Genomic DNA, 27,356 nt, shown 5'->3' on the forward strand with positions numbered 1-27,356 from the left:
TATGTGTTGGAAATTATAAAAGCAATCAGAAAAGGCCGATAAGCGGAGAAAACAAAGCAAAAACAAACTGAGTACAGTGTTAGAAACGTAAAATTAAGTGAGAAAAACTGAGCAAACAAAATACAAAACGCAAAGCAAATGCGCAAAACTTAAGGAAATATTTAAATTATTTTTGTACGTAATTTTTGCCCTATACAAACTATATAATATGTAAACAGCGACATTACCCCACACCAATAGTACCTTTATTTTTGTGCAAACTATTTAAAACTGATAATTGCCGGAGTGCAATTCAAATCAAACTAAATGAAATATTTAAACACTTCTATTTATTATTACCACCTTTTCACTCGGCGTTTTATATTTATGTAATGTCCAACAACAGCAGCAGCAGCAACAACAATAACAAAAACATTAACAACAACAGCAGCAACAAATTTAAGCATGACTTAAACCAATAATCGGGCGGGAAGAGCAAATTCCACTCGTGTTTATCAATTTGTGTGCACCGCGCACGAGGGGGGTATATAATTCTCAAAGTGCCTTATCATTAATATTATATATAAATTATGTATACACGAACACAAATTATGTATAGTCTTGTGAAAATGGAAAAGAAAACGCAGATACAGAGTGCAAAGGGCATATAAATTATTTATTATTAATTTATAAAGTCTATTTTATTATACTTTCGATTTGATTTTACTTCCACTACCCAAAACTCGATTCGTTGAAATCGGAATTGATCAGAACGAAGAGTGACGGCAGCGTGCAAAGGTGTACTATAATGCCTATATATTTAATTTACAAATAATATATACTGTTTTTTTTTGCTCTTTTTAATTAAAAAAAAAAAAAACTCCAACTTAAACTTGAGCTTTCATTATTATTATTTTTTTTAAACACGTTCTTCCCTTTGTACAACAAACAAAGAAAAACAAAAACAAAAAACTGTGCCCCGCAAGAAGCATGTGTGGCCTTATCGGAATAAAAACTTATACTTAATACTTATCCAAGTCGTCTTCCTCCTAAGAAAAAATAAGCAAACAAAACTGAATGTGGTGAACGATAATTTGAGACTACTCTTGAATGATCGATAAACAAAGAAGAACAAGAAATGTAATGCCAGTTGAAATAAACACTATTTAAATATACTTTGTTCGTTATTTATATAACCATATACCATAATATTTTATAGATATCCGCCTTGGAAACAACAAACAAAAAAATTGAAAAAAAAAACAACGAAAAAGACAAAACCAACTAGAAATCAACACAACTGTACATGAATTTTGTTAATGCTGAAACATGCCTATTTATGCTTCCATTGCAATAGTTTTGTGCGTATTTTTATATAGTAAATTAAAGTGAAGTAAAAACCATTTAGATTATGGCGAATTCTAAGTTAAATAGCAATTAAACGAAAACGTTACAAAATAAATGAAAAACTAAACAAAATCATTGCATTCGGTTTTATTTCAAATGCCCAGTATTTCGCCAGCAAGGTTCCTGGGCTTCACTGCTCCCGATAAGAGGGGTTATCACTAATCTCACTCCTATCCGGATCGTCGCTTCGTCCCGCTTTTAGGTTGCTGCGTCAGCACCTCGAACGTCGTCTTCTCACCAAACCGAAGCTTTCGTGCTTTTTCGTTTGGGTTTTTCGGCTTCGGAAGAGTGTTGAAAGTGGTGCTACCTTAGCCCTGTACTAGTACGTTCTACAATAGATCGGTGATAACTTTATCTGGGCAAGTGAAATGTTGACTCCGAGGGGTGCGTTAGTGGTTTGGGCAACATCGGGAATCATTTTTCCTTAAGATTTTGAAAATAATTTTTCTTGGTTTTGGAAATCCCCCATGAAATTTTTGCAAACATTTTTTTTCAACAGGAATTCAACTTTCCTGTTTTTGGAATAAAAAAAGTTGCATTCCAGCTTTTTCAAATTTTCAAAATTATTATTTTTTTTTAATTTTATTAGAGCCCCCTTGAATATTGCAGAGTTGATTGTTAAAATAATACTTGGAAGGCTATATCATATAACTTTAATAGGAACAAAAGGAAAGTTAAAAGAATAGATAATTTACTCTTATTTTGACTTATCATTTAGCTGCTGTAGCTTGGAAAATTTGTATGCCTTGGGACTTACAATACAGTACACCTTATTGGTGGTGTTTAAAGGATCGAACTAACAATAAAAAAAACTTTGTAACCATAGATTTTTGATGAGAGTAGTTGTTGTATAGACTTAATTCTAACAGCAAGGGTTTCGGTTCCCCAAAGTCAGCTTTCTTGTTGTAATACACCTCAAATACGCTCATTTGAGGTTTTTGGTAGAATACAACTTCGATTTAGTATATTAAGATGGCTCTTCTAGTAGAGGCACTGGGGTTCCATGGACCCGGTGATATTACAGACAGCAGAAACCACTCGGAGGTAGTGATGTTTGTGCCAGGCCACGTTCTCGTTGCCCAAATCCAGCATTCGTCGAGATGTGACCTCAATGCCCGGCAGATCCTTCAGCTCCTCTTTGATGAACTTTCGCAAAACCTCGAGCTCTGCCTCCGTGGTGATCTCCTCCATGAGGACATTGATGAACTGGGCCAGCTCGTTGGTGCTGTTGCCGTACCTGCAAAGAATCAAATTGTTTTTACCAACTAGGAGCTAAAACTCAACTAAAGAGTGCTTACAATTTAATAATGGCCTTGATGTTATCCATCAGGTATCTTTTGGCCAGGACAAGACCCAGAGAATTCTGGGACACTGCCTTAAAGATCAGCAGTACATCAGCCTTGGGCATGAAGCGACTGCGGAAAGCCAGGCCGAGCAACTTGTCCAGTGCCCAGGATTCCCGACTGCAGGCCAGCGCACTGAGGATCATTCTCCGCTCCTCGATGACATTCGATCGCTTGTACAGTGTCCGAAGTAAGGTCCAATCGGCCTCGGTTCCCAGTCGAATGGCGGTGCAGTAGATGGTCCCGCGCTGGTCCACCGGAATGCGGTTGCTGCCCAGGTTTATGCCTCCGAACTCCTTGAGGGCCAGGTTCGCACAGAGTCCGAGGTCCATTTGGCAGGCCAGTTGAAGGACAATTCCCTTTAAAGTCGTTGTGTTTCCTTTTGCGTCGGAGTTGTCCTTCGGCATGAACAGCTCCTTGAACTTCGGCTGCAGGATGCCTCTCATGAAACTCTGCAAAACCAAAGGTTTAATCACAGATTTAATATTCAAATCTAAAAAAACTAATTTGGGCACTTTGAGTGTATGAAGTGTATGCAAAGATAGCTGAGGGGACGTATATAACCAAAGAATTATCCTGAACCGAAAAAGACAAATCTGTTAGTTACTCTTATGTATAATCAGAATAATTTTATAATTCATTCTAATCGGCTTAATATACCATCATCTAAAGCAGGGGTGCTCAAGATCGTCTTATGGCAGTGCGTTTACTAACACATCCACAAGAAAACGTGTACATATGTAGCGGCGCGTTTGTGTTGGGGTGCAGCTGTGCACTGAGAGAAAAATGCCTATAGAGAATGTATTTGGTGTTTACCTCCAGAACTACGAAGCATATTAAGCATTGTACTTCGCATTTAAAGTTTATGCTAAAAAAAACTGCTCTCTAATTCATCACTCATTTTGATCCGCCAAAAAATTTAACATAACACTTACGATGGTCAACCCCGAAATAAATCAAAAGCCAACGCAGACAGAAAGATAAGTTTCAGTGCATGTGCTCGAGGAAAAAACAAAAACAAAATACATTGCGATCAGATAAGCGTGACGACGGACAGAGATGTAATGAAGAAACAAGCAAAATTGTTTTTGTTTCGCATGCAAATCGAAGCCCATATGCACGGTGCTTATGGGCGCACTACCCATAAGCACAGAGCTCTACAAAAACAAAAGTGCACTCGGTGCATAGGCGTTGAGCACCCCTGATCTAAAGCTTTAAGCAATTTTTAACCGCTGCTAGAATTATCCTTCTCTTGTATAATTTTCGAAACAATTTAAAGTGATCTTTATACCCTTGCAGAGCAAAAGGGTATTATAATTTCAGTCAGAAGTTTGCAACGCAGTGAAGGAGACACCTCAGACCCCATAAAGTATATATATTCTTGATCAGCATCACCATCTGAATCGAAATATGTATGTACGTATGTCCGTCTGTCCGTCTGTCCGTCTGTCCATCTGTCCGTCTGTCCGTCTGTCCGTTTCCGCGCAAACTAGTCTCTCAGTTTTAAAGCTATCTTGCTGAAACTTTCCCAAAAGGTGTGTAGTTATTGCACGCAGTATATAAGTCGGAACGGGCCGGATCGGCCGACTATATCGGATAGCTCCTATACGAGAGAATGAAATAAAAAATTTTCACGCCGTTGTTTTTGATCAGATCGACTTAATTTCTTCAAGATGGCGCTTTCTAAGTGTTATTGAATTTCGTATTAAATTTGAACAAAATCGGATAACTCTATCATATAGCTGCCATAGGAGAGATCGAAAAATATATATAGAATTAATGGAAATAAATTGATAGCATCGTTGTTTTTTATCCCACGAGCATGATTTTTTGAGTATCAAGTTTTTAAACTAGCCTTGATTTATAAAAAAAAATTCATCAAAATCGGACAACTATATCATACAGCTGCCATATGAACAATAGTCAAAATATGGAAAACTGATAGAAAAGTCGTCGTAGCTTCGATATTCTTTAGCCTTTGTGTATTCTGTTCGAAAGATTTGATGACTGCAAGGGTATATAAGCTTCGGCTTTCCGAAGCTAGCTTCCTTTCTTGTTTTCTTTTATTTCTATTGTTATTTTTTTAAGTCAGGTGTGTTTAACCTGAATCTTATTTCAGTTTAGCATTAAAATGAGATTAGATGTCTTCAAACGGCTGTTTAGCGCCACCTATCTCACATTTAGTTTTAATAATTTTCTTTGAGAGCTTTTATTTTTCTAGGGACTTAACGACCTGATTTACATTCATAAAGCTTTCTTGAAACCCTTGCTTTGGTGAAAAGATTAAAGTAAATACAAAAATATTAATTTTAGTTCGGAGAACCTCTTGTCAATCCGTTAAGATATTTTAAAAACTGGTATAGAAAGTTGTACAGGTATGTATCTTTTTGATAAGTCAAGCTAATTGATGTTAATTTTTTAAACTTAAAATAATGAATGGGTCTGCAATTATTTGTATAAAATCTAAAAATATGTAAAATTCGTATAAAAGGTAAACAACATACCTTAAACGGAAATTGATTCTACTTTAAACCAGTAAACTGTTACTGTTATGTTTTCATAAAAAATAGATTAATTCTTATAATTTTTTCCTGCGAAGCACCCCTATGTTCCCCTATCGCCTCACCTTATAAACGGAGAATATAGGTGTGTTGTTCAGCGTGTGGTAGAGCCACTCGAGATGCCGGGCCACCGCCTTCCACACGATGTACTCGTCCTCGCGGTGCAGGTGACGCAGGAAGTCCAGGGCGAGGTCATAGGTCACGACCCCGGCGTTGGCCAGGCTGAGCATGTCACCGATCAGCTGGGCACGCGTGAATCGATCGATGCTGTTGGGATTCTCGCCGGCGAGTGCCTCGCTGATCAGCTGCCAGTTGCGCTCGTCGTAGTTGATGCGGCAGGGCGTTGTCCTGCGCAGGTTGAAGACCACCCACTCGTCCGGTTTGGCCACCTCCTTGAGGAGCAGTGGGCGGGGGGGCTGGTTGGGGCGGCAGGTGAGCCACTCGCTGGGCAGCGTGGACACGAAGCTGCCGCGTCCCGCCGAGGTAAAGGTGAGCGGTACATACCAGCAGTGCCGGAGGTTCGGCGATCGCCTTCCGTTGGCGAGGCTCGGATTGCGCAGAAATCGCTCCTGGGTGACGGTCACCAGTTGCTCCTCGTAGTTGCGCACCACCTGGATCAGCGGATAGCCCGGCTGCATCGTCCACGAGTCCATCAGCTGGCTGACTAGGACGTCCTGGCGCAGGCTCATCTGGCGGTCGGCCTCCTCCTGAAACGTCTTCCACAGGAGCGACTGGTTCGAGGCTCCCTTCTGGACGCGGCGGAAGTAGAGACGCATCGAGGCCACAAACACCTGGATAAGAATTTATTTGGAGGTAAGACATCATTGTAATCTAATCGAGTACTGAATAGTTGCTAGCAAAAGTGCTTTTCGATTTGTCGCCAATAATAAACCTTCATATAATGTGTAATTAAAAAGCGGATCTGTACAGACCTTCAGATTGTAATCAAAATTATAGTTCCTTTTAAACCGTTAAAACCGGAACTTTATTGGAACCCAATTGCTTAGTGTTCTTTAATTTACTGGAGGTACCCATAAAATGTTGATAGGGTTTGGGTCAATCTGATAATGAAACTATGAACGTCTCTTCAGCAACTGTGCGTATGATTACTTTAAAAATGATGTAGCATACTTTTAAGCACCAATATTGGTGTTCTCAAACCTCTAAAAATTGTTCTCTCATTTGTGAAAGAAATGCTAGATTATTACCAACCTGAGTGCCGATGAGCGAGTGAAGCATCCGGAAGAGTAGGGCGGACTTGTGGTAGGCCTGAACACCAATTGAGGAGGACTGTGAACCGCTGGCGAAGCTCACTGGTTGGGCGTTGGCCATGGAGTCCTGTTCGAGGACGGCGAACGCCTGCTGCAGCATGGACAGCTCATGGAGCCGCCAATCGGGCTCCACTTTGTCCACAGCGAATCCGGCCAGGTAGTTGGACAGGCCGTAGTGCAGCCAGCGGAGGTCCGGGGTCTCCAGGTCCGAGAACCAGTGGTGGGCGAACTCGTGGGCCAGATGGCTGGCCACATCCTGTTTGGCCTTCGCCGTTGAGTCCTTCTCGCTGTAGAGGAACGTTGCCTCCGGGTAGCTAACCAATCCCACGTGCTCGTGGCTCTTAGATAAATATGGCATAGGAAATAACAAAGAAGTTACCTTAGTGGTGTGCTCCTGAAAACTTAGTTTATAGAGGAGTGACACTGATTCTCCAGAACTTTAGAACCTCTCAACAGAAGGGCTTAAGTTGTGGTATAATATTTGTTGGGAAGAATCAAAAGATTTATATATTTTTTTAAACAACTGTTGATAGATTTCAAATCTCCAGAGATTTCTGTGAACCTTCCCCGCAAAATAAATAAGAAACCGGACTGGTTACCTTGTAAGCGCTGTCCGGTAGAATCAGCTGGTCGATCTTATCCGAGGGATAGGGCTTGCCGAACAGACCTATAAAGTAGACGATTATCCCGGGCGCGATGCGGATGGCGTACTGCCCCTGATCCGCAACCTCTGGTCGCATCCAGGTCGTCAGCTCCGGACAGTTTGGTATTCGCGGAGAGCTCCGCTCAGTGAAGCGATTGATGGAGAAGGCCAGCTTCTGGACGGACATCGGCGGGGTCTGGTAGAAGCTGGTCCACATGTAGTCATCCCTTTCATGGCTGCCAAGAAAATGGTGATAATACATTAATCAAATAACAAGTGTGTCACATTTAGCATACAAATCTTTGTTAGGTAAATATTTTGCATCTGAATTGTATCATAAAGTAATACAAATCGGTCAAAGCGCTTTAGAAATTTAAATCGTTTAGTGGCGAAATGGTTTATAATCAATCTGATCGAACAATTAAATAATTCTGCACAATTAATGGGCATGCAAATTGCCTTTTTTCCTACAGAAATGTTTATGGAGTGAGTGTGTGAACAACCAACTCAAGTTGGATTTAGTCGAATGAGATTTCTGTGTTGAATAAGATGCTATGATACTCACTCGGAAGTCCTTTCCACGCGCATGATGCTCACGGCCTTCATGCTCCGCGGATGCGCCAAGTTGAGGACGAAGAGGCTGGTGAGGCCGGGGTCCTCGAAGCAGGGAAAGACGGTGTTGGCCAGGTTGGGCGACAGCTGGGTGAACGACACCCACTCCGGACGCTGGGAGGCATCTAGGTAGCTGCCCACGAAGTAACCAGTGGTTCTGGTCAGCTTCCGACTGAACTCGAGGGTCAGATTGTACTCCTCGCCCAGCCAAAGGAGGCTGTTGAAGACGATGTGGAGTCGGTTGAGGCGCACCACATGCCAGATCTTGCGCACCGTCACCCTTCCGCCGGTGTTCACCCGGATTAGCCACACTTTGGCGCCCAACTTCAGGCCCTTTGAGCTGAGCACAATGGTGCGGGTCTCGCGCCACACCTTAACCCGAATGGTGACCACGCCGCGAATGGTTCCCCCCAGATCGGCCTCCTCCACCTCGGTCAGCAGACTGAGGTTGTAGTGCAGGGGTTGAACCTCCAGGGAGGAACCCGCCCGACTCCGCTGCTTGAGGTTCACCTCTTGGACAACCGCCGGTCGGCCAGGTGCTCCCAGCAGACACAGCTGCAACAGAACCAAGTGCCAGTCTGACCTCGCCATTATTGCCCCCTGAAGTGGCAAATTGGAAACAAAACAAATCGCTGCGGTGCCCGTCATTCGACACACGTGATCTCATTGGAGAGCGTGACAAGAATTCGCTCAGAGAACACAGAAGCAGTAAGACATCAGTTAAGTTATTATTAAACAATTGCAAAGCTATAATGAAGTTGCGGTAAAATATACTTCATGCAAACAATTAACCAGTTTTTTTTAAGACTTTATTTAGCAAACAGTTCTATAAGTTCAAATTTATAAATTTATTTCCTTTGCAAAAGTGTGAAGGTGTTTGCCCTTCATTATTTTCTGATTAAGTGCTCATTTATTTGCTCCTTTACTGTTGATCGTTCCTGGAAAATCGGTTTGCTCCGTCTTTGAACTTCTGGAAAGAACTGTGATAGAATCCACAAATGGAGTGTAATTGATGGAACAATTTTGGAACCATGGTCAAGGGCACGACAAAAAGGCCGTTTCCGCTTTATGCGAAAATGAGCTCATTGTTCTGTACATAGACGAAAGCAGTCGAGAATTAATAGAAAATAATTATTCAATACTTCAGTATTGCTTTTGGTCCAATAAAGTGTCATCGAGTTGAGCTAAGGGGATTCTAGTTTTAAAAGGTTTGCTTTATGTATTTCACTTTCTTCTAACCATTGCCGTTTTCGAAATGTCCCGAAGTCTCCAAGTCCTCTGGGAGGAGTATGCGGAAATGAGATTGATACTAGGCAACATAATAAACAAATCGAACAGATAATGTTCCCCCGCGATGAGAACCGTCATTCTTCTCCCTGGGGAACAAAACTTGCTTTCATTTGCATGTTGTTCTGCTTTGTTTCAACCCAATTGCAAACTCTCTAAAGACCCGAACCAATATATAAATTTGTAATCGATGAAAGTTATTTGCTCATGTTATTCAACTTTTTTCAGTCTTACCAGTTATTGTAGGTTCAGGTATTTTTTTTGTATATTTTTTGGTTGTAACTGCTTCGCAGCTCGGCTGTAACTGAAAACCAAAGCTCCAAAAAAGGTGAATGAATATATCCACGCCTACTTAGTTTTCACTTGGAATCCTCGCCTACGTAGTTTCATAAAAAGGTTTCAAAACATGAAAACTAAAATTGTAGCAAAATTTCACTTTTTCTCAGTGATTAATATATTATAAAAATATTTGTATTATTAATATAATAATACCTACATTTAATAACACTTAATTAGTTAGTGAAGGCGAAGTCTTAAAAATGTCATGCTCGATAACAAATTTCTATAATACTTTAATGTATTTTCGTAAGTGGGCTTCTTAGCTTGAATAAGCAATTAAAAAATTTACGCAGTGCAAATAAATTTTAAGAAAAAACACAAATGTATATAAAACATATTTAATCTAGTTTCCTTTGGCCTGTAAAAAGAAAACCCCAGGCGGAGCAGGCTGTGATAAAAGTGTTCCGCAATGACTTTCATTGGTTAAAATTCAATAGTGATTCCCCCGTCACTGCCACTTTCAAACTCTCTAAACACAGGCAATTTAAAAATGGAAAACTATACCCTAAAAAACATGGAGTGGGATGAACCCGCGAAGATGGAGCTTTTGGGCCAGGAGAAGGACGCTGACGAGAACTGCAGCAACCCATTTGACGTCTACACCGACTTCATGGTCACCTTAGTGCTCCTCTACGCCCTGTTCAAGTTGACCGAGTTATCTGAGCGGTATTTGAGCCAGCGCTTTGTGGCTCTGGCCCTCAATCACAGCGGCGACGTTCGCTCCATCAATCGCGAGTGGGAGGATACCCTGCAGCTGCAGGAGGAGTACAAGCGCCAGTTGGACGGCGAGGTGCAGGAGCTCACTGAAAAGAATCTCGGCCTGGAGCGCATGATCAAGGAGCTGCGTGACTGCAACATCCACCTGATCAGCAGGAACCTAATGCGATCCGTGTTTAAGGAAAAGGTACGTTCAGAAGAGCAAAAATGGTATTTTCGTTAAACAGCAAGAAAGCTTAAGTTTCAGTTTTAAATTTACGGGTTAAATGGTTACAATAGCTACACTTTTAATTCATTTACCATGTTTTGTACACATTCAATTAATATTTTATTTTTTATGAGGAACTGTCAGAGCTTAATTTTATTATAAAATGTGGGTCCAACTAAATATTTCAAGAAACTCTTATCAAATCGTTCGATAGTTGTAGTTTTTAAACGGCTTTAATGTCATAATAAGTCATAAGACATTGCTTAAATGAATTAAGTTGAATTGGGAAATCTTTCGATACATTCCGCTTGCTGTTCATAGTTTATAGTTTTAGTTTCTTTCAAAACATCTGCTTTATTTTTTTCAGGAGCAAAAGCCCGCCCAGCCGAACATATATATCAACAACAGCTATTTCCACCTCACTCGCCAGCTGTTCGTTAACGATAACAATATAGACCTTAATGTCCGCAACTCCGGTGGGATGGATATCTCCCCCATGGACCCTTCTGAAGATGGGCTGAATATCTGGATGCAGTACCTGAAGATGCGCAAATGCTACATGGGCCCCATTGCCGATCCCAGTTTAATAGCTCCCAACAGCGAGTTGTTAACACCAGTTGTTATGACCACCGAGCAGTTGGCCACGTTGCAGGGTGAGTTTTAAGGACTCTTGCATTAATAAGAGTCTCGTCCTAATATTATATTTATCTCGTTTCAGGAATAATATAGTTGCTTTTTGTTTGAGTGCTCATATCATAAATAATGACTGGTTTAATCGAAAAAAAACAAAAGCTTAATAAAAATGAATGAAATTATATATTTCAATAATGCAACATATAATTTTATTAAGTTATAAGAAATGTAAAATCAAACCATGGGTGATGGTTTAAAACGATAGTGGTGCTCTGAGCTTACCTGAGCTTTGTAGAGATCCTGCAAAGCTTTAAAACATAATTCGGAAAAGCTTGCCTGGCGCCTCCTGTTGGCCACAAAGGGAGCTTTCAATTTGCACCCTTGCAACCAGCTGAGCAGTTCGTAGGGGTTGAATTCCCAATGTCGATTCCAATTCGTGCGCCTGCGCAAGGAAATCTCTGCATTCCTCTCTCTCGTTCACCGAGTCTCTCCCGTGTTAGACTGTTATGCTCTTGCCCGCGAAGTTAACACGTTGCAAATGTCAAAGCCATGACTTCAGAGTGTGCTCAGTTTCAGTGTGTTCGCTGACTTTGGAGCCCTTCGTTTACCCCATACGGTGCGCACCCAAACACGCCAAAAAGGCATAAATTCAGATACGATCATAAACAAGGCCCGTGTGCAAATTCGTGCATATTACGCGAGTGTGGCAAAAGCTAGAAATTAAATTGAAATATATGTTTTTCTTTTTTTTTTTTTTTTGCAATTGGGGACTAAAATTTAATTTCCCCCAAAAGTCTGCGGCCCATAAACGCGCGCGTGTTCGCCCGATTTGCCAGCGTGTTAGTACGTGTTTCTTTGCTTGAGTGTGTATGTGTGTGCCTGATTTCCTGTGTGTTTGTGACTGGGAGAGTACTTATTATGTAAAGTGCTCGTCCTATTGACAGTTGACAGTTGCTAGTTGCGCTGATTTCCACTCCGATTGCCTTTGACCAACTGCCGAAGTCGGGAAGCTTCAATTTGCTAATTAATCGAGTGCGTCCGCCCTTAAGTATGCTCCACAATTTAGCATACACGCACACAGCCACCGATTGTAGCAACATGTCTTTGGCAATCGCATTTTTCCAAGAGCGGAGAGAGCGAGCGAGGCACAAACGGCTCTCACAATTTATAAATTTTATTATTATTTTACCCCTCTTGCCATCGCAATCGCCCAATCGCTCTTTTGCCCTTCGAAATGTCAAAATATTGCAGACAAAAAGTCCGCTCCGCACAACATTGCCAGTCTGAAAAACGAATTTCCCTTGATAGTCACATGTTTTCCAGTAGACTGTTAAGGGAGGAGAGTATGAAATTTAATATTGTTTGTTTATTCGATGGGAATAATTGAAAATATCACGAAAAGTCGATGCCAGTTAATGTGTGGCTATCCAAACAAAACGTCAATATTTTCAATTGCTGTTTTGCCTTCGATTGACATTGCCAGGCTCGAATCAAAATCCAATTTGAATTGACCGCCACTTGTCGCGCTCGTCACATGCGCCACTCTCTCTCGTTTGTTCTCTCTCGTTTGCTTTTGCTCTCTATTTCGCTCTCTCGTTCTTTCTGTGTTGACTCTTCTGTAAGTTAACATAACTTCTGTTAACTTTGGTATTTAACACCTTTTCTTTAGTCAATATAATTGAGCAAGCAAAAAGGTCAAGAAATGTATTATTTTACTCATTAAATATATTTACTCTACTAAAAGGTTTTCTTAAATAAATTTATTTCAAAAACACTCAGGTCGAGGAGAAATGAATTCCTTTTTACAAACTGGTATCCTTGTATTCTTCGTACTAAATCGGTATCTACTATCCAAAAAATAGAGTTAGGCAATCGACTTTTGAAAACTCATGGTCACAAAGGTTTAAATTTAAATTTTGTTGCCTAAAGAGAAAGTGTAAACTTGTCATCAAGGATAACCACTGAACTTGGCACCCGGGAACCACTGAACTTGGCACACAACATTAAATTCCCATCAGTCACACGAAATAAAAGTAAACCTAAACAGTACACGTAGATAAAGATGTTAAACAGACGGACAAACATCCTTTGCAAATAGTGGTCTACGTAGGTCGTAACATGGGATAAAATGTGACAGCAGTCAAGGGTTAAGTTTAACATGCTGGGTTAACAGCGTGGCGCGTAACGGGACTGCCTCTCCGCTCCTGCGCTGCCGTCCCGTTCGCACCACTCAGTCGCTTGTCCTGTTTGGCCTGGCTTAGTCCTGTTTAGTCCTTCTTCGAACGCGCTGCCGACGAGTCACGAGTTCGCAAGGCGTACGCAGGCACTTCGATTGCCCACTCCCAGTCACAAACTTTTTTTCCAGTGCTTGTGCTCCCAGTGTGCGTGTGTGAGTGTGCGCGCGCGTGTGTGTGTATGTTTGATGAGCGTGGAAACAGGAGCAGGAGAAGGAGAAGGAGACACAAACACACGCTCATTGCCCGATGCTCGATGCTCCATATACATATACGAATAGTACTCTGCTGGTTATTTGCATGTGAAGCGAGCTGCTTACAGCTGTTCGGTTGCAACTCTGCGCGATCTCCGTTTCCTGTTTTGAGTTGTCCTAAAGTTAACCGTTAACCGTTTACCGACTCGCCGTCCTGTAAGCCTGTCTGTCTGTGACTGTGTCGGTGTGTGTGTGTGTGTTTATTTTGTCTTCTTTGGTTAATTTCTGGTGTAGAATTTTTTTGTTTGCCTGGCAAGTGCTGTGGCTATAGCTTTCTCGCTCTGAGTCAGCAGCGCCTGTCAAGCGGAGGGTTGTTTTTTTTTCTCGTGCCCTGCCGCTCCCCTCCAAACTTCACTTCAACCACTTGCCGTCGACGTCATCGCAGCCATACAACAAACCACCGTGCCAGCACCCCCGCCCGAAATCCTCTCTCCTCCCCCTCCCGGTGTCATTGGCACTCGCTTACAGTTGTTCCTTTAAGTTGTGTGTTGTCTGCAAAAAAAAAAAAAGAACACGGAGCTAGAAGTTAAGCGGGCCCAGGAGCAGGTCCTTTCGAATCCTGTGTTGATTTCGCAATCATTTTATGTTGCTTAAACGAATGAAAACTGACAATCAAGCTGCATAAGCAGAGCCAAGACAATAAGTGAACTGAGAACCGAGAACTGCGAACCGCTGAAAAACGTTGCACCCACCACCGCCTCACGCTCACCGCCTCACCGCTCGCCCGCTAGTTTAAAGCTAATGCCACCGCCCACCACCACTAGAACTACTTCCACCACAACCACTACTACCACCACCACCACCAAGAACCAAGAACCAAGTACCAAGAACCACAACCACCAACTACCAGCCTCGACCTGAACCACTTCGCAATAATAAAAAACAAGAGTAAAAACTAAAAAGCAAAAAGCAAAGAAAGAAAGAAAGGCAGAGCCCAGATTCCGTGTCCACTTGTCCAAAATGTCGTCAGTCAAAAAATGTGAGCTCCACCAAATGCATTACTAGATGTTCGTTCCCGTAATATGTGCATATAGCATCCCTAGAAACCATAGAACCTCTGGGCCAAAAGCTCTAACCCGAAAACCACTCCCGACTTGTCTTGCCATGTTTGCCACTTAGATCTAGACTCTTGACAACAAATAAGTAAACCACATTCTCAAACCACTTTTATTACGTTCCATATATAGCTATACTATAACCATACTATCGGTCTGCCTCTCTCTCTCTCTCTCACTCTCACTCTGTCTCGCTCTCTCTCTCTCTGTCTTTCTTGTTCTGTCTAGTTAACATGCCTTGAACTTTTACCCACTCTCCGTTAACTTCGCCTGCCAAACAAAACAAACTTTCCCCCTCAACTCTTTTGAAATTGGGAAGACCGACTGAGAAAAGCATCTGAAAAGTGAAGTTCTCAAGATGGTTCCTGTGCGTTGGCACTCGAAAAACTTCCCCTGATTGGCTGGAGCCCCGATTGTAAATAAGACCCCGTTCCTCATTCCCCATTTCCCATTCCCGATCTCCTGCTCCCCCCTGAATTTCTGCACACACTTTCGATTTGCCTGCTTCTTAGAGAACCTGCATGCCCCAACGAATCATCAGCTACTGGTTATATCGATTTGCCATTTATCATTTGAGAATGCCACATGCAACACACACACACACTCACACACACACAAACGCAGACGACGTTGATTGGTTCGATCGGTGGATCAGCCGCCGCAGAAATTACAAGCCAAACATTCTCTATAATCGTACTATACTATACTAAACTATACTATACCATATTGTACGTTAGTCCAGTAAAGTTACATAATTTCCGTTTCGTTCCTCGTTTCTCGTAGTTCCCCAGTTCGTTTGATGCGTTCGTTACTTCGTTCGTTCGTTCGTTGTGTTTGCCAAGTTCAAATTTGTTGTACTCGAATCCCCAACTGGCCAAGAACCAGAGCTGGGATTCGGAATTGGCAAGCCAGAAGCCAAAACTGAACAGAAACAACAGCTACCAGACAAACAAACAAACAAACAGCAATAAAAATCGAAACCCTAACCCAATCTTAAAGTATTTATCCAAGCCTAAAGTGTGTCTAATCACCAATTCCTAATGTAAAATTCTCTTTAAACTAAAAATCCAAACACGAATCACACAAACCAACAACCCAAATCTAAACCGAATAATCTCATCGAAATCGCAGACCCAGGCAACAATTCTATTGACCACCAAGCATATGAGCTTGTGGCTAAAGGTAAGCTATACTCAATATTTTAGTGTGTACTTATGAACGAAAATTTTAAATTTATTCTGTGAGGACTTACACATTAATTAAAAAGGGTATCAAAACTTTGTTTTTACTACAAGTTTTATAAACCCTTTAAAAGTTATTGTTATCAACATTACAGTAAGTTTAAGTTTGAATTATTTTGCCCTGTTTTTGATATTGTATATTTTATTGCAAAATATTTTACCAAACAAATATTTATACCTCCAGATACAAAATAAATTTGTTTACTTCATCAGCATATTTAAAATACTTTCCAGAGGAAAGGAATTTAATTAGCCTTTTAGGATTTTCCGCATACGACGGCAGCAACCTTTTTATCCCCGTTCGTAAAGCGATTTCCCCGCAAATGAGTTGTCCAATATCTATAGTTTTTATGGTCTCCGCATAATGAACCGAACTTTCGTGAATGAGCCATGAATAATTTCGATCAATGGCATAAATAAAACCCTTAAAGCCTCAGCTGCTCGTTAAATCGGTGCAGTGGTCGGTTGGCTTGGGGAAATCGGGAAATGCCCGCTTGGCTCAGGGGAAATTCCCCCTAAATTATTATCTTCGGTCCCTTCCTGGTTCCGCATTGATTTGTCGCATGGCCGGATGTTGTCTCGGCTTTGAGCGCCACGTCTTGCCACATGCAACTATTCATTTTCAATTATCCTGTTAAATTAATGCCTTGTACTCGTCTGCCCCATCCTCGACTTCCTTGCGCAGCACATCCCCACATATCCTTTGTCTGCGGCATGATTCAGCTATCTGTGAAAAGTTTGTTTTTTCCGCCCCTCCGCTCGCCGAGTGTTTTGTGTTGCCTTTGTTGCCGGCGACAATTTCAACGGCAGACGGCGGCTTGGCTCTAAAATATTGGTTATTAGCATAGCCCGTGGGTGTGCGGACGGCGAGGGGGATGGCTGGATTGAGGGGGGGGATGGGAGATTGGATATTGGAGGAATAGGGGGGAGTGTTCACTGGAAGCTGACAAAGCAGCCAACGCTTTTTGTTGCCTACTTTTTGGGGTCAGGGACTTGTTTTGTCAGCTTGAACGAGGCAAGCGCCTAGCAAATTGCCAGACACATAGAGGGGTGGGCACTCTGTATAGATAGAACCCGCTTATACATCTATTTATCCGCTACCCACAAGTTTTTCTCCCACCCCCTCCTTCCCTCCAAACCGCCTTTTATCCCCACCCCCTCCCCGCAAGCCGCTGCATCTTTTGTGTTGTGAATCATAGCCAAATGCATTCGACGCCACGCCATCTCCATGGCCAAATGGGGCTGACAATGCACAAAGAGCCAGAAGAAAGATGAGTGGGTGCCTGTCCAAAAGCCACCCACTACAGTCCCACCAACATGATTGCCCATCGCCCAGAATGGCTGCTGTCGTCATCGCTCTCTCATCATCATCGTCGGCGTCATCATCCTGCCTGCCATCCTGCGAGTCCCCCTCCATTCCTCCTCCTCATCATCGACCATCGACAACTCGGGCTTTGTTCGATCCGTCCTGTTCAGCGAGAGCTAATTTAGCGTTAATCGAAGTGTATTTACTCTAGTCCTCTCCCCTTTCTGCTCCCTTCATTCTGATTGCATTAGCTTGATGGCTGCACTGGCTTGTCACTAATTAGTTTTCAATCCCGCAACTCCTTTCCCGATCGACCGACACCCGACACCCAAAAAAAGAAAAGATAGCGAACCAGCATTTCCTTTGGCTTGACGGCAAATGACTTATTGGGGTTACCACTCACAGACAGTCATTGCCCCTAAAATGCATGGGAAATCGTGCTCAAGAAAACTATTTTATGAGCACATGTCTCTGTTAACATAAAAAACCCATTTAAAGCAATAGCTTCAGTTGCAATAAAAAGGGGACAAATTTACGCTAGTTGTAAAAGGTCGCATTCACTGCGTTTTCTAAATTGGAAATAGAGTAAAGGTTGTTAAGAAGAAAATAAGGAACTTGATTGCAGAAACTCAATTGTTTCATGGTGAAGCTTAACAAATGTTTGTGCACTTTAAAGCGTTAACAAAACTAGGATTTGCCACCAATTAACAACTCCTTGGCGGCTCTGACTGAGTTGCCCGAGAAACAGCGCATCAATTGTGCATAAATGCTAATTTCGTGGAATAAATTCTCGGCTCCTTCACTTGTCAGTTTGCCCATCGAGAATTCCCCTCGGCAACTGCAGCTCTCTGTCTGACTTATCAAAGCCTTTCAGAGTTTCGAGTGTTGCAATCAACCCGCTTGCCCCTTCCCCCTTCCCCCCGCCGTTCGATAATCTCGATTGTTTAGCAACAATCCGTTTCCCGGACGATGTCCCCCGAGCAATTCAAAGTGACTAGTGACTGAGCTGCTTGGGCAAATCCGATGCGCTCGGAGGTCTCGATTTCGACAGGGGCAGTGCTCATTAATTGACCGCAGCAGCTGGCAAGCTGAACTTGAGTTTCCTCGGTAATTGGACCACTTCTGCTCCGCACTCGACTGCGAAAGCCTCCATCCTTCGATGTAACAATGCAAGGAGTGGGGATCAGAGTTATGGCTGCCATAGAGAAACGGTCCATTTGCTAGCGACTATGAGTTCTGTTTGCTGCACAGCGGAAAATAGGTATCATTTAATAGAAAACATCCCGAAATACAGGTCAATTATATGTATTTTTTAGTGGACTATGCAGTTCTGCCACCAACGATGCTCAAAAAATGTAATAAAAAAAGTTATTTGAGAAAACACGCATATATTTTCGATATAATCATTTAATGGCACAGATAATTTTTTTACTACCAAACAAAAAGAGGTTATTGGTGTTTCACTTTCACAGCTTGAAGTGCAATATGTGGAGCATAACACACTTTTTTACGTTCCTGAAATTCAATTTTAATTATGGGATTTCAAGTTGATTTCCATCAACAAGCGCTATTTGCGCAAACCAATCGCTTTGCTGAATAATTCCGATGACATTTTTAGCCGTGTTCGGGAGGGAATCAATTTATTTCGCCCCCCTCTAAACTTTTTTTGTGTTGTTTTTGGTTTCTTCTGTGGAGCCTTTGAGTGAGTGTGCGTGTGAAATCCGGTTGTTGGCATATGGCTCGACGCAGCTGCGAGTTGAAAAACGTTGCGCATACGACCCGTGCGCCAAGGTGCATTCGTGTGTGTGCTTAACTAATATGCTATGAACGTCGCTTCGACACGTTGCAATTGTCGCCCCTCATCGTTGTTGTTCCTGTTTTGGTTTCTGTTTCTGTTGCTGTTGCTGTTCCTGCTCCTGCTCCTGTGTGCCATTGTTGTCCTTATTGATCGCCACATTTGTATGGCGATTTCCACTCCTCGCTTTTCAGAATGGGCTGGAGCAATAAATGTTTGCTGTGGCCAAATATTGGGATGGCTGCTGGCTGCTGGCTGGTGGCTGCTGGCTGCTGGCTGGTGGCTGCTGGGCCGGTGGCCTTGTGCTCGGCAAATGGCGAAAAACAACTGGGACATCCTGTGCTCCGGCCTCACCGAAGTGGAGCATACACTCAAGGAGCCATCAACTCGATGCGACGAGTGCTGGCAATTGCATTCGAGTGAGCGGCTCTATTTCAAGCCAAGCTGAGCTGAGCTCCTTCGACAGAAGTTGTTGCAGCCTCCACACAATCGTGTATATTTAATTCCTACTTTCTTTGGATAGGACACAATTTACTTCTCCTTAAAGCGCTGGCTTTTATTTCTTAATACATTTTTAAATCAAACACGTATTTTTGCAACTGTGGTTGGCGAATTTCCCAGTTATCCTTGCTTGCAACATTCTCGCAATGACCTCGGTTAAATTTACGCAGCTATGTTGCTGCATTCCCGATCGCAGTGGCGTTCAACTCGTTTGCGAGGATATAGGACCCGCTTAATTTCCATAAACCAGGCAACGGTTTCCAGGCTGGCAAACACACACGAGTCCTGCACCTGCAGCGCGCACATCCGAGTGTCCACATGTTTGTGTGTGTGTGTGTGTGTGTGTGCGACAGGTAAGTGAATTTATGTTGCACACGCTATGCGAAACATGCCACTGCATCTGGCCATAAAAACGTGACAAAAGCAAAAACAGAGGCAGAAGCAGAAACAGAAACAGAAACAAAAACAAGAACCACTACGGCAACGGGAACGGGAGCGTCGAGCAAATAAGGAGCCGTGCCCCAGGGCCATGAACATCCTCGCACATCCTCGCACATCCTCGCACATCCTGGAACATCCTGGCTGCGATGTCGCCCCAAACTTTTCAACGTTCGCCACCGCGCCGCACCAGAAATATTATTTATTGAGGCGACTCCCCTGCCTACCTTTGTGTGTACGTGTGTGTGTGTGTGTGTGCTCCTTCGCTTTTGTGTGTGCTGGCTTGCACGGCTGCATTATCCCCGTTTCCACTGCACTTGGTCATTTGGCTTGCCATTTCGTTTGCCCATTTTCAAACACTGGGAGAAATATATATAATACTGAAATTGATACGACCCTATAAATAAGAGGAGTTTTGAGTTAGCATCAAGCTATACTAAATCCTCAATTGAGAATTGTTTTTAACAAGAACTATCAATCTTCGATCTCCAGTTATGCAAACCATACTATATCTTTAAATAAGTAAAATGTCTAGAAGCATATTATAACATTTAAATATTTTTTTTGTTTTACCAAAAGAAACATTCGTTAGCATGCTAAAATAATAAAATTTAAAGTGTATATAAAGCTTATAAAGTACTCACATACCTTAAACTTTTGATCAAACACCTGGGAAACGTTTCTAGCAGTGTAGTTGCCACCCCCTCTAATTCCAGTGTGTCCGCTTCGCTTGCAACGCGCCACGCATATAAATCGCTCAAATTGAGCGGGGTGCACCGTGCGAAATGCACCATAACCATGACCACAATGGCCACACACTAGCGAAGAGGGAATAAAAGTTTATGGGACTTGGCGAAATTAGATCGAAATTGCAGGCTATCTCCGCCACCCCCTAAATCAATTTGAGAACAATTCGGGCACAAAGACATGAGCGGCCAAGGAACCAGAGATCCAGAGAACCAGAGAACCCGTCCAAGGGTCTTTAAATCAAGTTCTGCAGCCGGCCTTTCATTTATGATTTCCAATCAGTTCTGGCTGAGAGCTCGTCGTCTCCGACGAAGTTTCGATCTGAAATTATATTACATGGCCTGGCCGAAAGTAAAGCAAAGTTTTTGGCTCCCCGACCACCGGCACTCGTGGTGTGTCGGTGTGTTGAGTGTATTATATATATCCTTCCCTGACCCACACAAGTCATTGATTTTTCGGGGCTCTCAATTGACTTGCTGTCGTCCTTCAAGTCCGCCTCTCCGGCATTGCGCTCAAATTACTTTTTATTCTACACTCCCGGCGCCTCCCTCCTCCTTCCCGTAAAAACATTGTAGTAGGCTTGCAGGACGAGAGATAAAAGTTTAGGTATTGTTTTTCCTTCGGCGCTCAAGGATATCAAATTTTTAACCACGCGTCACACATGACAGAGCCGACACACAGGACACGGGACAAAGGACATGCGGCAGGCGGGAAAGGAGGAGGAGGCAGGACTGCAGGGGGGGGATATCAGGTTGGGATTGGAATTGGGATTGACCGGTCCTTGCGGTGTGACTCACCCACACTCGAACACGCAGGAGCTGAAACCAAACCCGAAACGCGGATATTGCACCACCACTGGGCGGCCAAAAGCAGCAACCACCACCACCACCACCACTTGCCACCTGCCAGGATATGCCTCGATTTGCATTCGCAGGATGGGCACTGAGTGTCTGCCTGCTGAAACGCCGTTTTAGCAATCAATTTCATATGAAGGAGCTTAAGTTTCTCTAAGCAAAATGAAATTAAGTCAGGTCAGTTTTTTCATAAGAAATGGGAAATAATGTTGAGACATTGATACTCAAATCGTCACATCACTCAACTTAAAAGTTACAAGAAGGTCTTTAAATGCTTATATAAGTTAGTAAAATATTTCGTGCAACCAATAGCTCCGCTGTTTAATAAAACTATACTTACAATACTTTATTGACAGCGAAAATATTTGTTTACTTAACGAAAGCCATCGCTCATTTTTATAAGCCTTCAAAACGTTTTTGGGTAGTAAAATTAATTCCTGGAAACGTTCTTGGTATTTATTTCCAATTTCGAAGCAATCACACTTGATTCCCCCACCTGATCTAACAAGATGTCAGAAGGTCGGTTGATGGCTAAGGTCGCCCAAATTGGTCCTTGCCCAAATATTTGCCATATTTTCTTCATTTTGGTGCTGTAAAGCAAAGCGGCTTAGGGAGTGGAAAAAACTGGCCGACCGTCTCAAAGGTTCCGCACATCCCTGCGAAACTTTACAGTCTTCGCTTCACTTGCCAGTCGGCTAAGTCCCAACCCGATTTTCCCCTTTCTGTTTTATTTTTTTTCGGCCTGGCTTTATTGTACCTTGTTTTGCATATGACAAACACGTGGCTCGTTTTTTGTTTGCTCCCAAAGAGAGATGACCCCTTTTTTCCCCTTATTGTGCATCTGCCCGTGTGGGAGAGTGTTGGCTTATTGTTTGCCTAATGTTTAGTTTTTACTTTCACGCAATGTTTTCATTAGAATGCCTCCGAAAAAAGCCAAGAACAACGGGTGGGGTACGAAAAAAGTAAACAAGAAAAAAAAAAAGGGGGAACAACGGGGTGGATTTTCCGAAGGGGGTTACGTTAAGGTATCGGGTTGACTTTGGGTCCGCTCTGATGTTTTCATTTCGCCCTTGGACCGAGAGCCGTGTAGGCCAACTTTTAATGGTGAGCACAGGCCTGGAGTCCTGGATTTCTGGAGCCCTGGAGCTCTGGAGCTCTGGAGCTCGGAAGCCAGCCCACCAGTCACCGCCCACTTTTCAGGAACCTTTGAGCATCTGTCTTTGGCGGCTCTTTTGTTTATTTTGCCTTAGCACATTTTAGAAACAATAAAGCAAAACTTTGAGCTCTTTGTGTCCTGCATTGGGCCCGTCCTGTTCGGTATCCTGGCTGATCCTTAACCACCCACCACCCGAATCTTTCCCATCGTATTATCTCCATCGACGTCGACGTCGCAAGGTGGCCATAAAAAGCGAGAAACGGCGTCAAAAACAAAAGGCAAAGTTGCCTCGCAAGCCCTCGTCCTTTGCCGTTTTATCCCTCTTCGAAGTCCTCGAATTATGAAAAGAAAGAGACGGAATTACTTGGGTGGGAGGTGGAGGGGGAGGAAGGAGGAAGGAGGAGCGCTCTTCCTTTTATGATATTTATGCGTCTCCTTTTTATTTTCAGCAATTTTCGTTTATTGATTTTTCCCCCACCAAAAATACGTTGGCTGAACCTTAGTCACAGGAATCGGAAAAGGAGGCGCAGGAGGTGAGGGGGAGGGAGCGGGGGGAATGGGGAGGGAATAGGCCAGATTCCGGGAAAATAAGTTTTCTTGAGTTATCAAATTTACTCGGTATTGAATTTCGCACCAATGATCGTTTGGGTCGTTAAAAAAGGCTTAACAACAGTGATGTTTAACAACGGGGAAAATTATTTAAATTAAGCAGTAGCGGCGGTAAAAGTCCTGTCCGTTAAATTTTATATTTTCGGTTTAAGTTGATAAATAAATAAAACTCAAATAAAACATAAAATAAATACAAATAATATTATTATACAGTAGTGGAGTTTACGCTTGATTTGCATTAAAACTTTGATAAAAAATTAAACTTATATGTAAAGTAAGAAAAATAAAACCTTTTTTATATAACTTATTATATATAGGAGTAAAATGCAAGTTCTCTTCTTTCAAAAACATTCCATATGTTGGACAAAATTGTGTCTTCTGGCTTTCCCAGAAGCTCAGAAAAAACTAAACAAGCTGGGCATTTAATTCCCACCTGGATTGCAAATACCTTACGGCGACGGCCAAGTCGGAAGGCCAAGTTCGAATAATAAAAAATATTCCACTCACTTAGCCCCATTTGTTGTCATTCGGACTCGTTTGCCACCTAGCAACGCTCCTAGCCACGTGCCATTTGGCTGCATTTGGTTACGCCTTTGGACCCGCTTCCTCATCATCCGAAAGCCAAGTTACCACTCGGCCACAGACTCGGCTTTGCCTCTGACATTGTGGCTTTTAAATTGCTTATTTGGCTTAGTCGTCGTCGACAGCGCTGTTGGCTAACCACAACGTGCCGAGCAGTTTAATAACCAAGGCAACGCTGACAACTCAGAGCCCTTGCTCCTTCCAACCGCAAGCAAGGAGCTGCTTTTCCGGGAAAACCACTTCTAGACGCCGAGCTAATCAAACGCTAAGCGACTAACAGCTCAAATTACGATCTAAACTAAGTACCTCTGCATCGCATGTGCATCCTATTAGTTTTGCCAAACATCGAAACAGCTACGCAAAATAATTATCTTTAAACCCGTACCCAAAAAATATATAAACGACACTTAAACTAGTATTTACCTTAAAATTGTGTTTCCCTTCAAGTTTTATTCAATGCTGTATGTAGGAGAAGTGTTAGTTTTTGTTTTCTTAAAATGTTTCCAATGTAAATGTTCTCTTTAAATTCGTTATGCGCAAACTGAATGCCCACAAGGCGGGCAGGAAATATTGGCTATTCGAAGAAATATTTTCAGCTGAATTCACGCAGAAAAAGTCATTAAGTGACTGGCAGTCAAATACTCGTATGTAGGTTAAACAAGAAAAACTATCGCAGTGGGAGCCACGTGATACCCCGTAATCACTTCTTAAGAAGGCAATGCTCAACATTTGAGTCACAATCTACTCGAGTGAATGCACAAATTTAAGGACAAATCAAACAGGAATGGCATTTAAAAGCAGCTGAGTTAAAAGAATGAAGAGTGAACTCATAAATCCCTTTGCTTTGACATTAGGTATTCCATTCCATAATACTCGATGGCCGGCAATCAAATGGCAACAGGAATCAAAAATTCGAAAATCAAAAACTCAATTGCTCTCGTGTGTGTGTGTGTGTGTGTGTGTGTGTGTGAGTGTACATGTGGTGCAATAAATCATTCAGTGGATTGTGCTCCCAGTAGAAATGCCATTACATGATTGAGCCGCATACATTGATGCAGATGCAGATGCAGATGCAGCAGGTCTCAGGTTCAGTTTCAGATTCCGTTTCAGGTTCAGATGCAGATACAGCTACGGATGCAGATGCAGATGCAGATGCAGAATCGGAATCGGTATCCGTATCTGTGTCACTTTGCAGGACGTGGCAGAAGCTCAGCAGGAGCTTAATTGCATTGTCCGGGCAACATTTTCGGCATATTTTTGGGGATTTGTGACAGCTGCAAGTGGCCAAATATTGAAAGGTGGCAAGTTCGATTGAGTTCCCCGAAACCCTCCCCCCGTCACACAGTGGATAAAATCCATTTGGAGTGTAGTTAGACTACTGCACTTCAATCTCGTTTAGAACTTTGAGTCCCTTAGAAGCCATAAAAGCCACTGCAGCCACTGTGTATGTGTGCTTAATTGCTGAAGTGGCTGAATTCGGGGGAAATTAATCATGTACATGGCAGCAGGGCAAAATAAAAACGAGCAAAAATTCGAAATAATTTTGCAGCTGTGGCCGGGAAAATACTGGCTCGTCAAATGCGCAAAGTGCAAACATCTGCCTTTTATCCCCGTTTCCCCCGGAAAAGCGGGGGTTTCGGGCCTGCGGAAAGGAAGAGTTGGCAAGGCGATCTGCGGGGTGGGTCAACATTCGGGGCATTTCATTTTCGTTATGGAAATTGCAAAGGAAATTCTGGCATTTTGGCAATGGCAATTGGTAGGGGTATTGAATCGGGAACGTGGACTGGCTGCCGCTGCCAGAGGGGATATGAAAAATTTAAGACGGCTTAATCGATTTATTCGGCAAACGTTCGCCCAAATCCACATTCCATCGGGGGAGATGCCATTTCGTGCCCGCTTTCGCATCGATCATAATATGTGCCCATTTGCGATTAGAGGGATTTATGCCATTGCAATCTGCCCTGTGCTTCCATTTCCGAGTTCATTGAATGAAGCTCCCATGACTCGGTACTTTTTGACAACAATACAGAATATAAGTCGAGCAACGTTTGTTGTCTAACTTTGTTTCGAATTTCTAAAAAATGTGTACGAAATGTTTAACCTCACAATATGTTTTCTGTTCTGTTTCCCCGTCTCTCGCATAAATCGCTGGGTGAGAATAAATGATTTATGCTTTATTTTATAGCTGGGAAAACAGCAGAACTAATTACTAATTTTTTGCGTTGTTTCAGAGTGTTTGAGTTGTGCCCAATAAGAAGATAACTCTCTTTCTCGTTCTCTGTTTATCCTCCCATCCATTTTGTGTGCGAGTGTTTTGAGTTTAATTTTGTGAAATGTTTGCCTGGTTTGCGAACTCCCCCCAACGTTTGCCTAATTTCACCGCCCACCAGCCCACAAACCCCCGATTTGGGCCAACAGCCAGACCCTCTCAACCCCGCAAATGTTGGTCCTCTTCCCAATTTCAGCCCACCGCCAACTCCGAAGCGAGTTCCCTTTTTTCCTGCTCTTGCTTAGAAGTTGATGAGATGTTTATTATGTATATAGTTGTTGGGCTCCGCAGCTGGGCGGGAAAATCCCCGGGACCTTTCCAGTCCGTTTTATATGTAAATTTCCGATATCAAACAGGTGAGAGATGTGCTTTTGCAGGGCGAAGAAGGAGGTGGAAGGGAGCCCCAGGCGGTACGGGGTCACCATAAATTAGAATAAGTTATTCTCGGCTTACAGATATCAATTGCAAGTGGGCAGCCATTTTGGGGGAGAAGCGTGAAAAGGCAATAATAAATTTAATTTAAGAGTCTTTTTTTGGGGATCGGAATAAAAACTTCCCTCAAAGAGATTAATGTCTTATTATGCTTGTTGAAGAAATTCATTTATCCATATTATTATTATGTAAAAAGTAAGAAAAAGGGAGGCTTTGTTTAGTAAAGTTATACAAAGTGGTGTGTATTTGTTAAAAAAGTGTAATTGCTAATGTAAACTTTATTGGAGATAAGAGGATTAACTATTTGCTGATCAAAATTATATTTATTAGTATACATGAACTGAAAAATAACACTATCTGTTACATATAAACTTCATAACTATAGAAAGCTTAATGAATTAATGATTAAACCTAGGTTTCTTTGCTACGAAACACTATTACTTCTTTCCATATTTAAAATTTCTTTTTATTAAGAGTCCACTTTTGTAAGTCCAATAAAATGTTGGATCTTCGGGGAGCACCTTGTCCTGTTCCATGCCACTTTGTGTCCCGCTGGCAGTTAATTCATTCGCAGGACGATCCCTCGACCGTGTCCATTTTGTTTCGGAGGTCCTTTGGAGGTCCCTTCGTTCCGCAACACGCGCCGCCAGTTTAAATAGCTTCGTTTGCATCAAAGGGAAAGGGAAAGGGGAAAAGTGGGGAAATGGCGGGAAAGGGGGGGAAAGGGGAAATGGGAAGGGGGCGGGAGCAGTGTAAATTTAATTCTATTCCACATAAATTTCTGTGCGGGATTGGGCACAAAGAGAAGGCCTCGCGAGAGAGCCGCGAACCTGAACCAGCCCGAAACCAGAAACCAGAAACCTGAGCTGGGACCTTCCCAAGG

At 42.6% G+C, this 27,356-nt stretch overlaps 3 protein-coding genes and 1 long non-coding RNA gene across 4 annotated transcripts in view; 2 read left to right on the top strand and 2 right to left on the bottom strand.

The window, feature by feature from the left end:
- Window positions 1–1,961: 1,961 nt before the first annotated feature.
- LOC108091249 (aminopeptidase N) lies at window positions 1,962–8,407 on the bottom strand. Its single transcript, XM_017190363.2, has 6 exons — window positions 7,770–8,407; window positions 7,161–7,440; window positions 6,503–6,901; window positions 5,356–6,081; window positions 2,685–3,181; window positions 1,962–2,623 (listed from the first exon to the last, which is right to left on the bottom strand). Exons 1-6 carry the CDS (start codon window positions 8,405–8,407, stop codon window positions 2,368–2,370), a joined length of 2,796 nt encoding a protein of 931 aa, XP_017045852.1. The 3' UTR covers window positions 1,962–2,367.
- Window positions 8,408–8,603: 196 nt separating this feature from the next.
- LOC108091158 lies at window positions 8,604–9,415 on the bottom strand. The gene is made up of 3 exons (XR_001771377.1): window positions 9,338–9,415; window positions 9,056–9,258; window positions 8,604–9,000 (listed from the first exon to the last, which is right to left on the bottom strand). It is a non-coding gene; the product is annotated as an uncharacterized LOC108091158 (long non-coding RNA).
- Window positions 9,416–9,840: 425 nt separating this feature from the next.
- Window positions 9,841–11,184, top strand: LOC108091149. Its single transcript, XM_017190184.2, has 3 exons — window positions 9,841–10,346; window positions 10,735–11,020; window positions 11,086–11,184. Exons 1-3 carry the CDS (start codon window positions 9,933–9,935, stop codon window positions 11,094–11,096), a joined length of 711 nt encoding a protein of 236 aa, XP_017045673.1. The 5' UTR covers window positions 9,841–9,932; the 3' UTR covers window positions 11,097–11,184.
- Window positions 11,185–13,405: 2,221 nt separating this feature from the next.
- LOC108091182 overlaps window positions 13,406–27,356 on the top strand; it is a 95,959-nt gene continuing 82,008 nt past the window's right edge. Inside the window, 1 exon segment of the mRNA XM_017190254.2 lies at window positions 13,406–15,725. The gene's annotated coding sequence lies outside the window, so the exon portion shown is untranslated.

The sequence above is a fragment of the Drosophila ficusphila genome, unplaced genomic scaffold (assembly GCF_018152265.1).
Source record: "Drosophila ficusphila isolate 14025-0441.05 unplaced genomic scaffold, ASM1815226v1 contig_197, whole genome shotgun sequence".
NCBI classification, from domain to species: Eukaryota; Metazoa; Arthropoda; class Insecta; order Diptera; family Drosophilidae; genus Drosophila; species Drosophila ficusphila.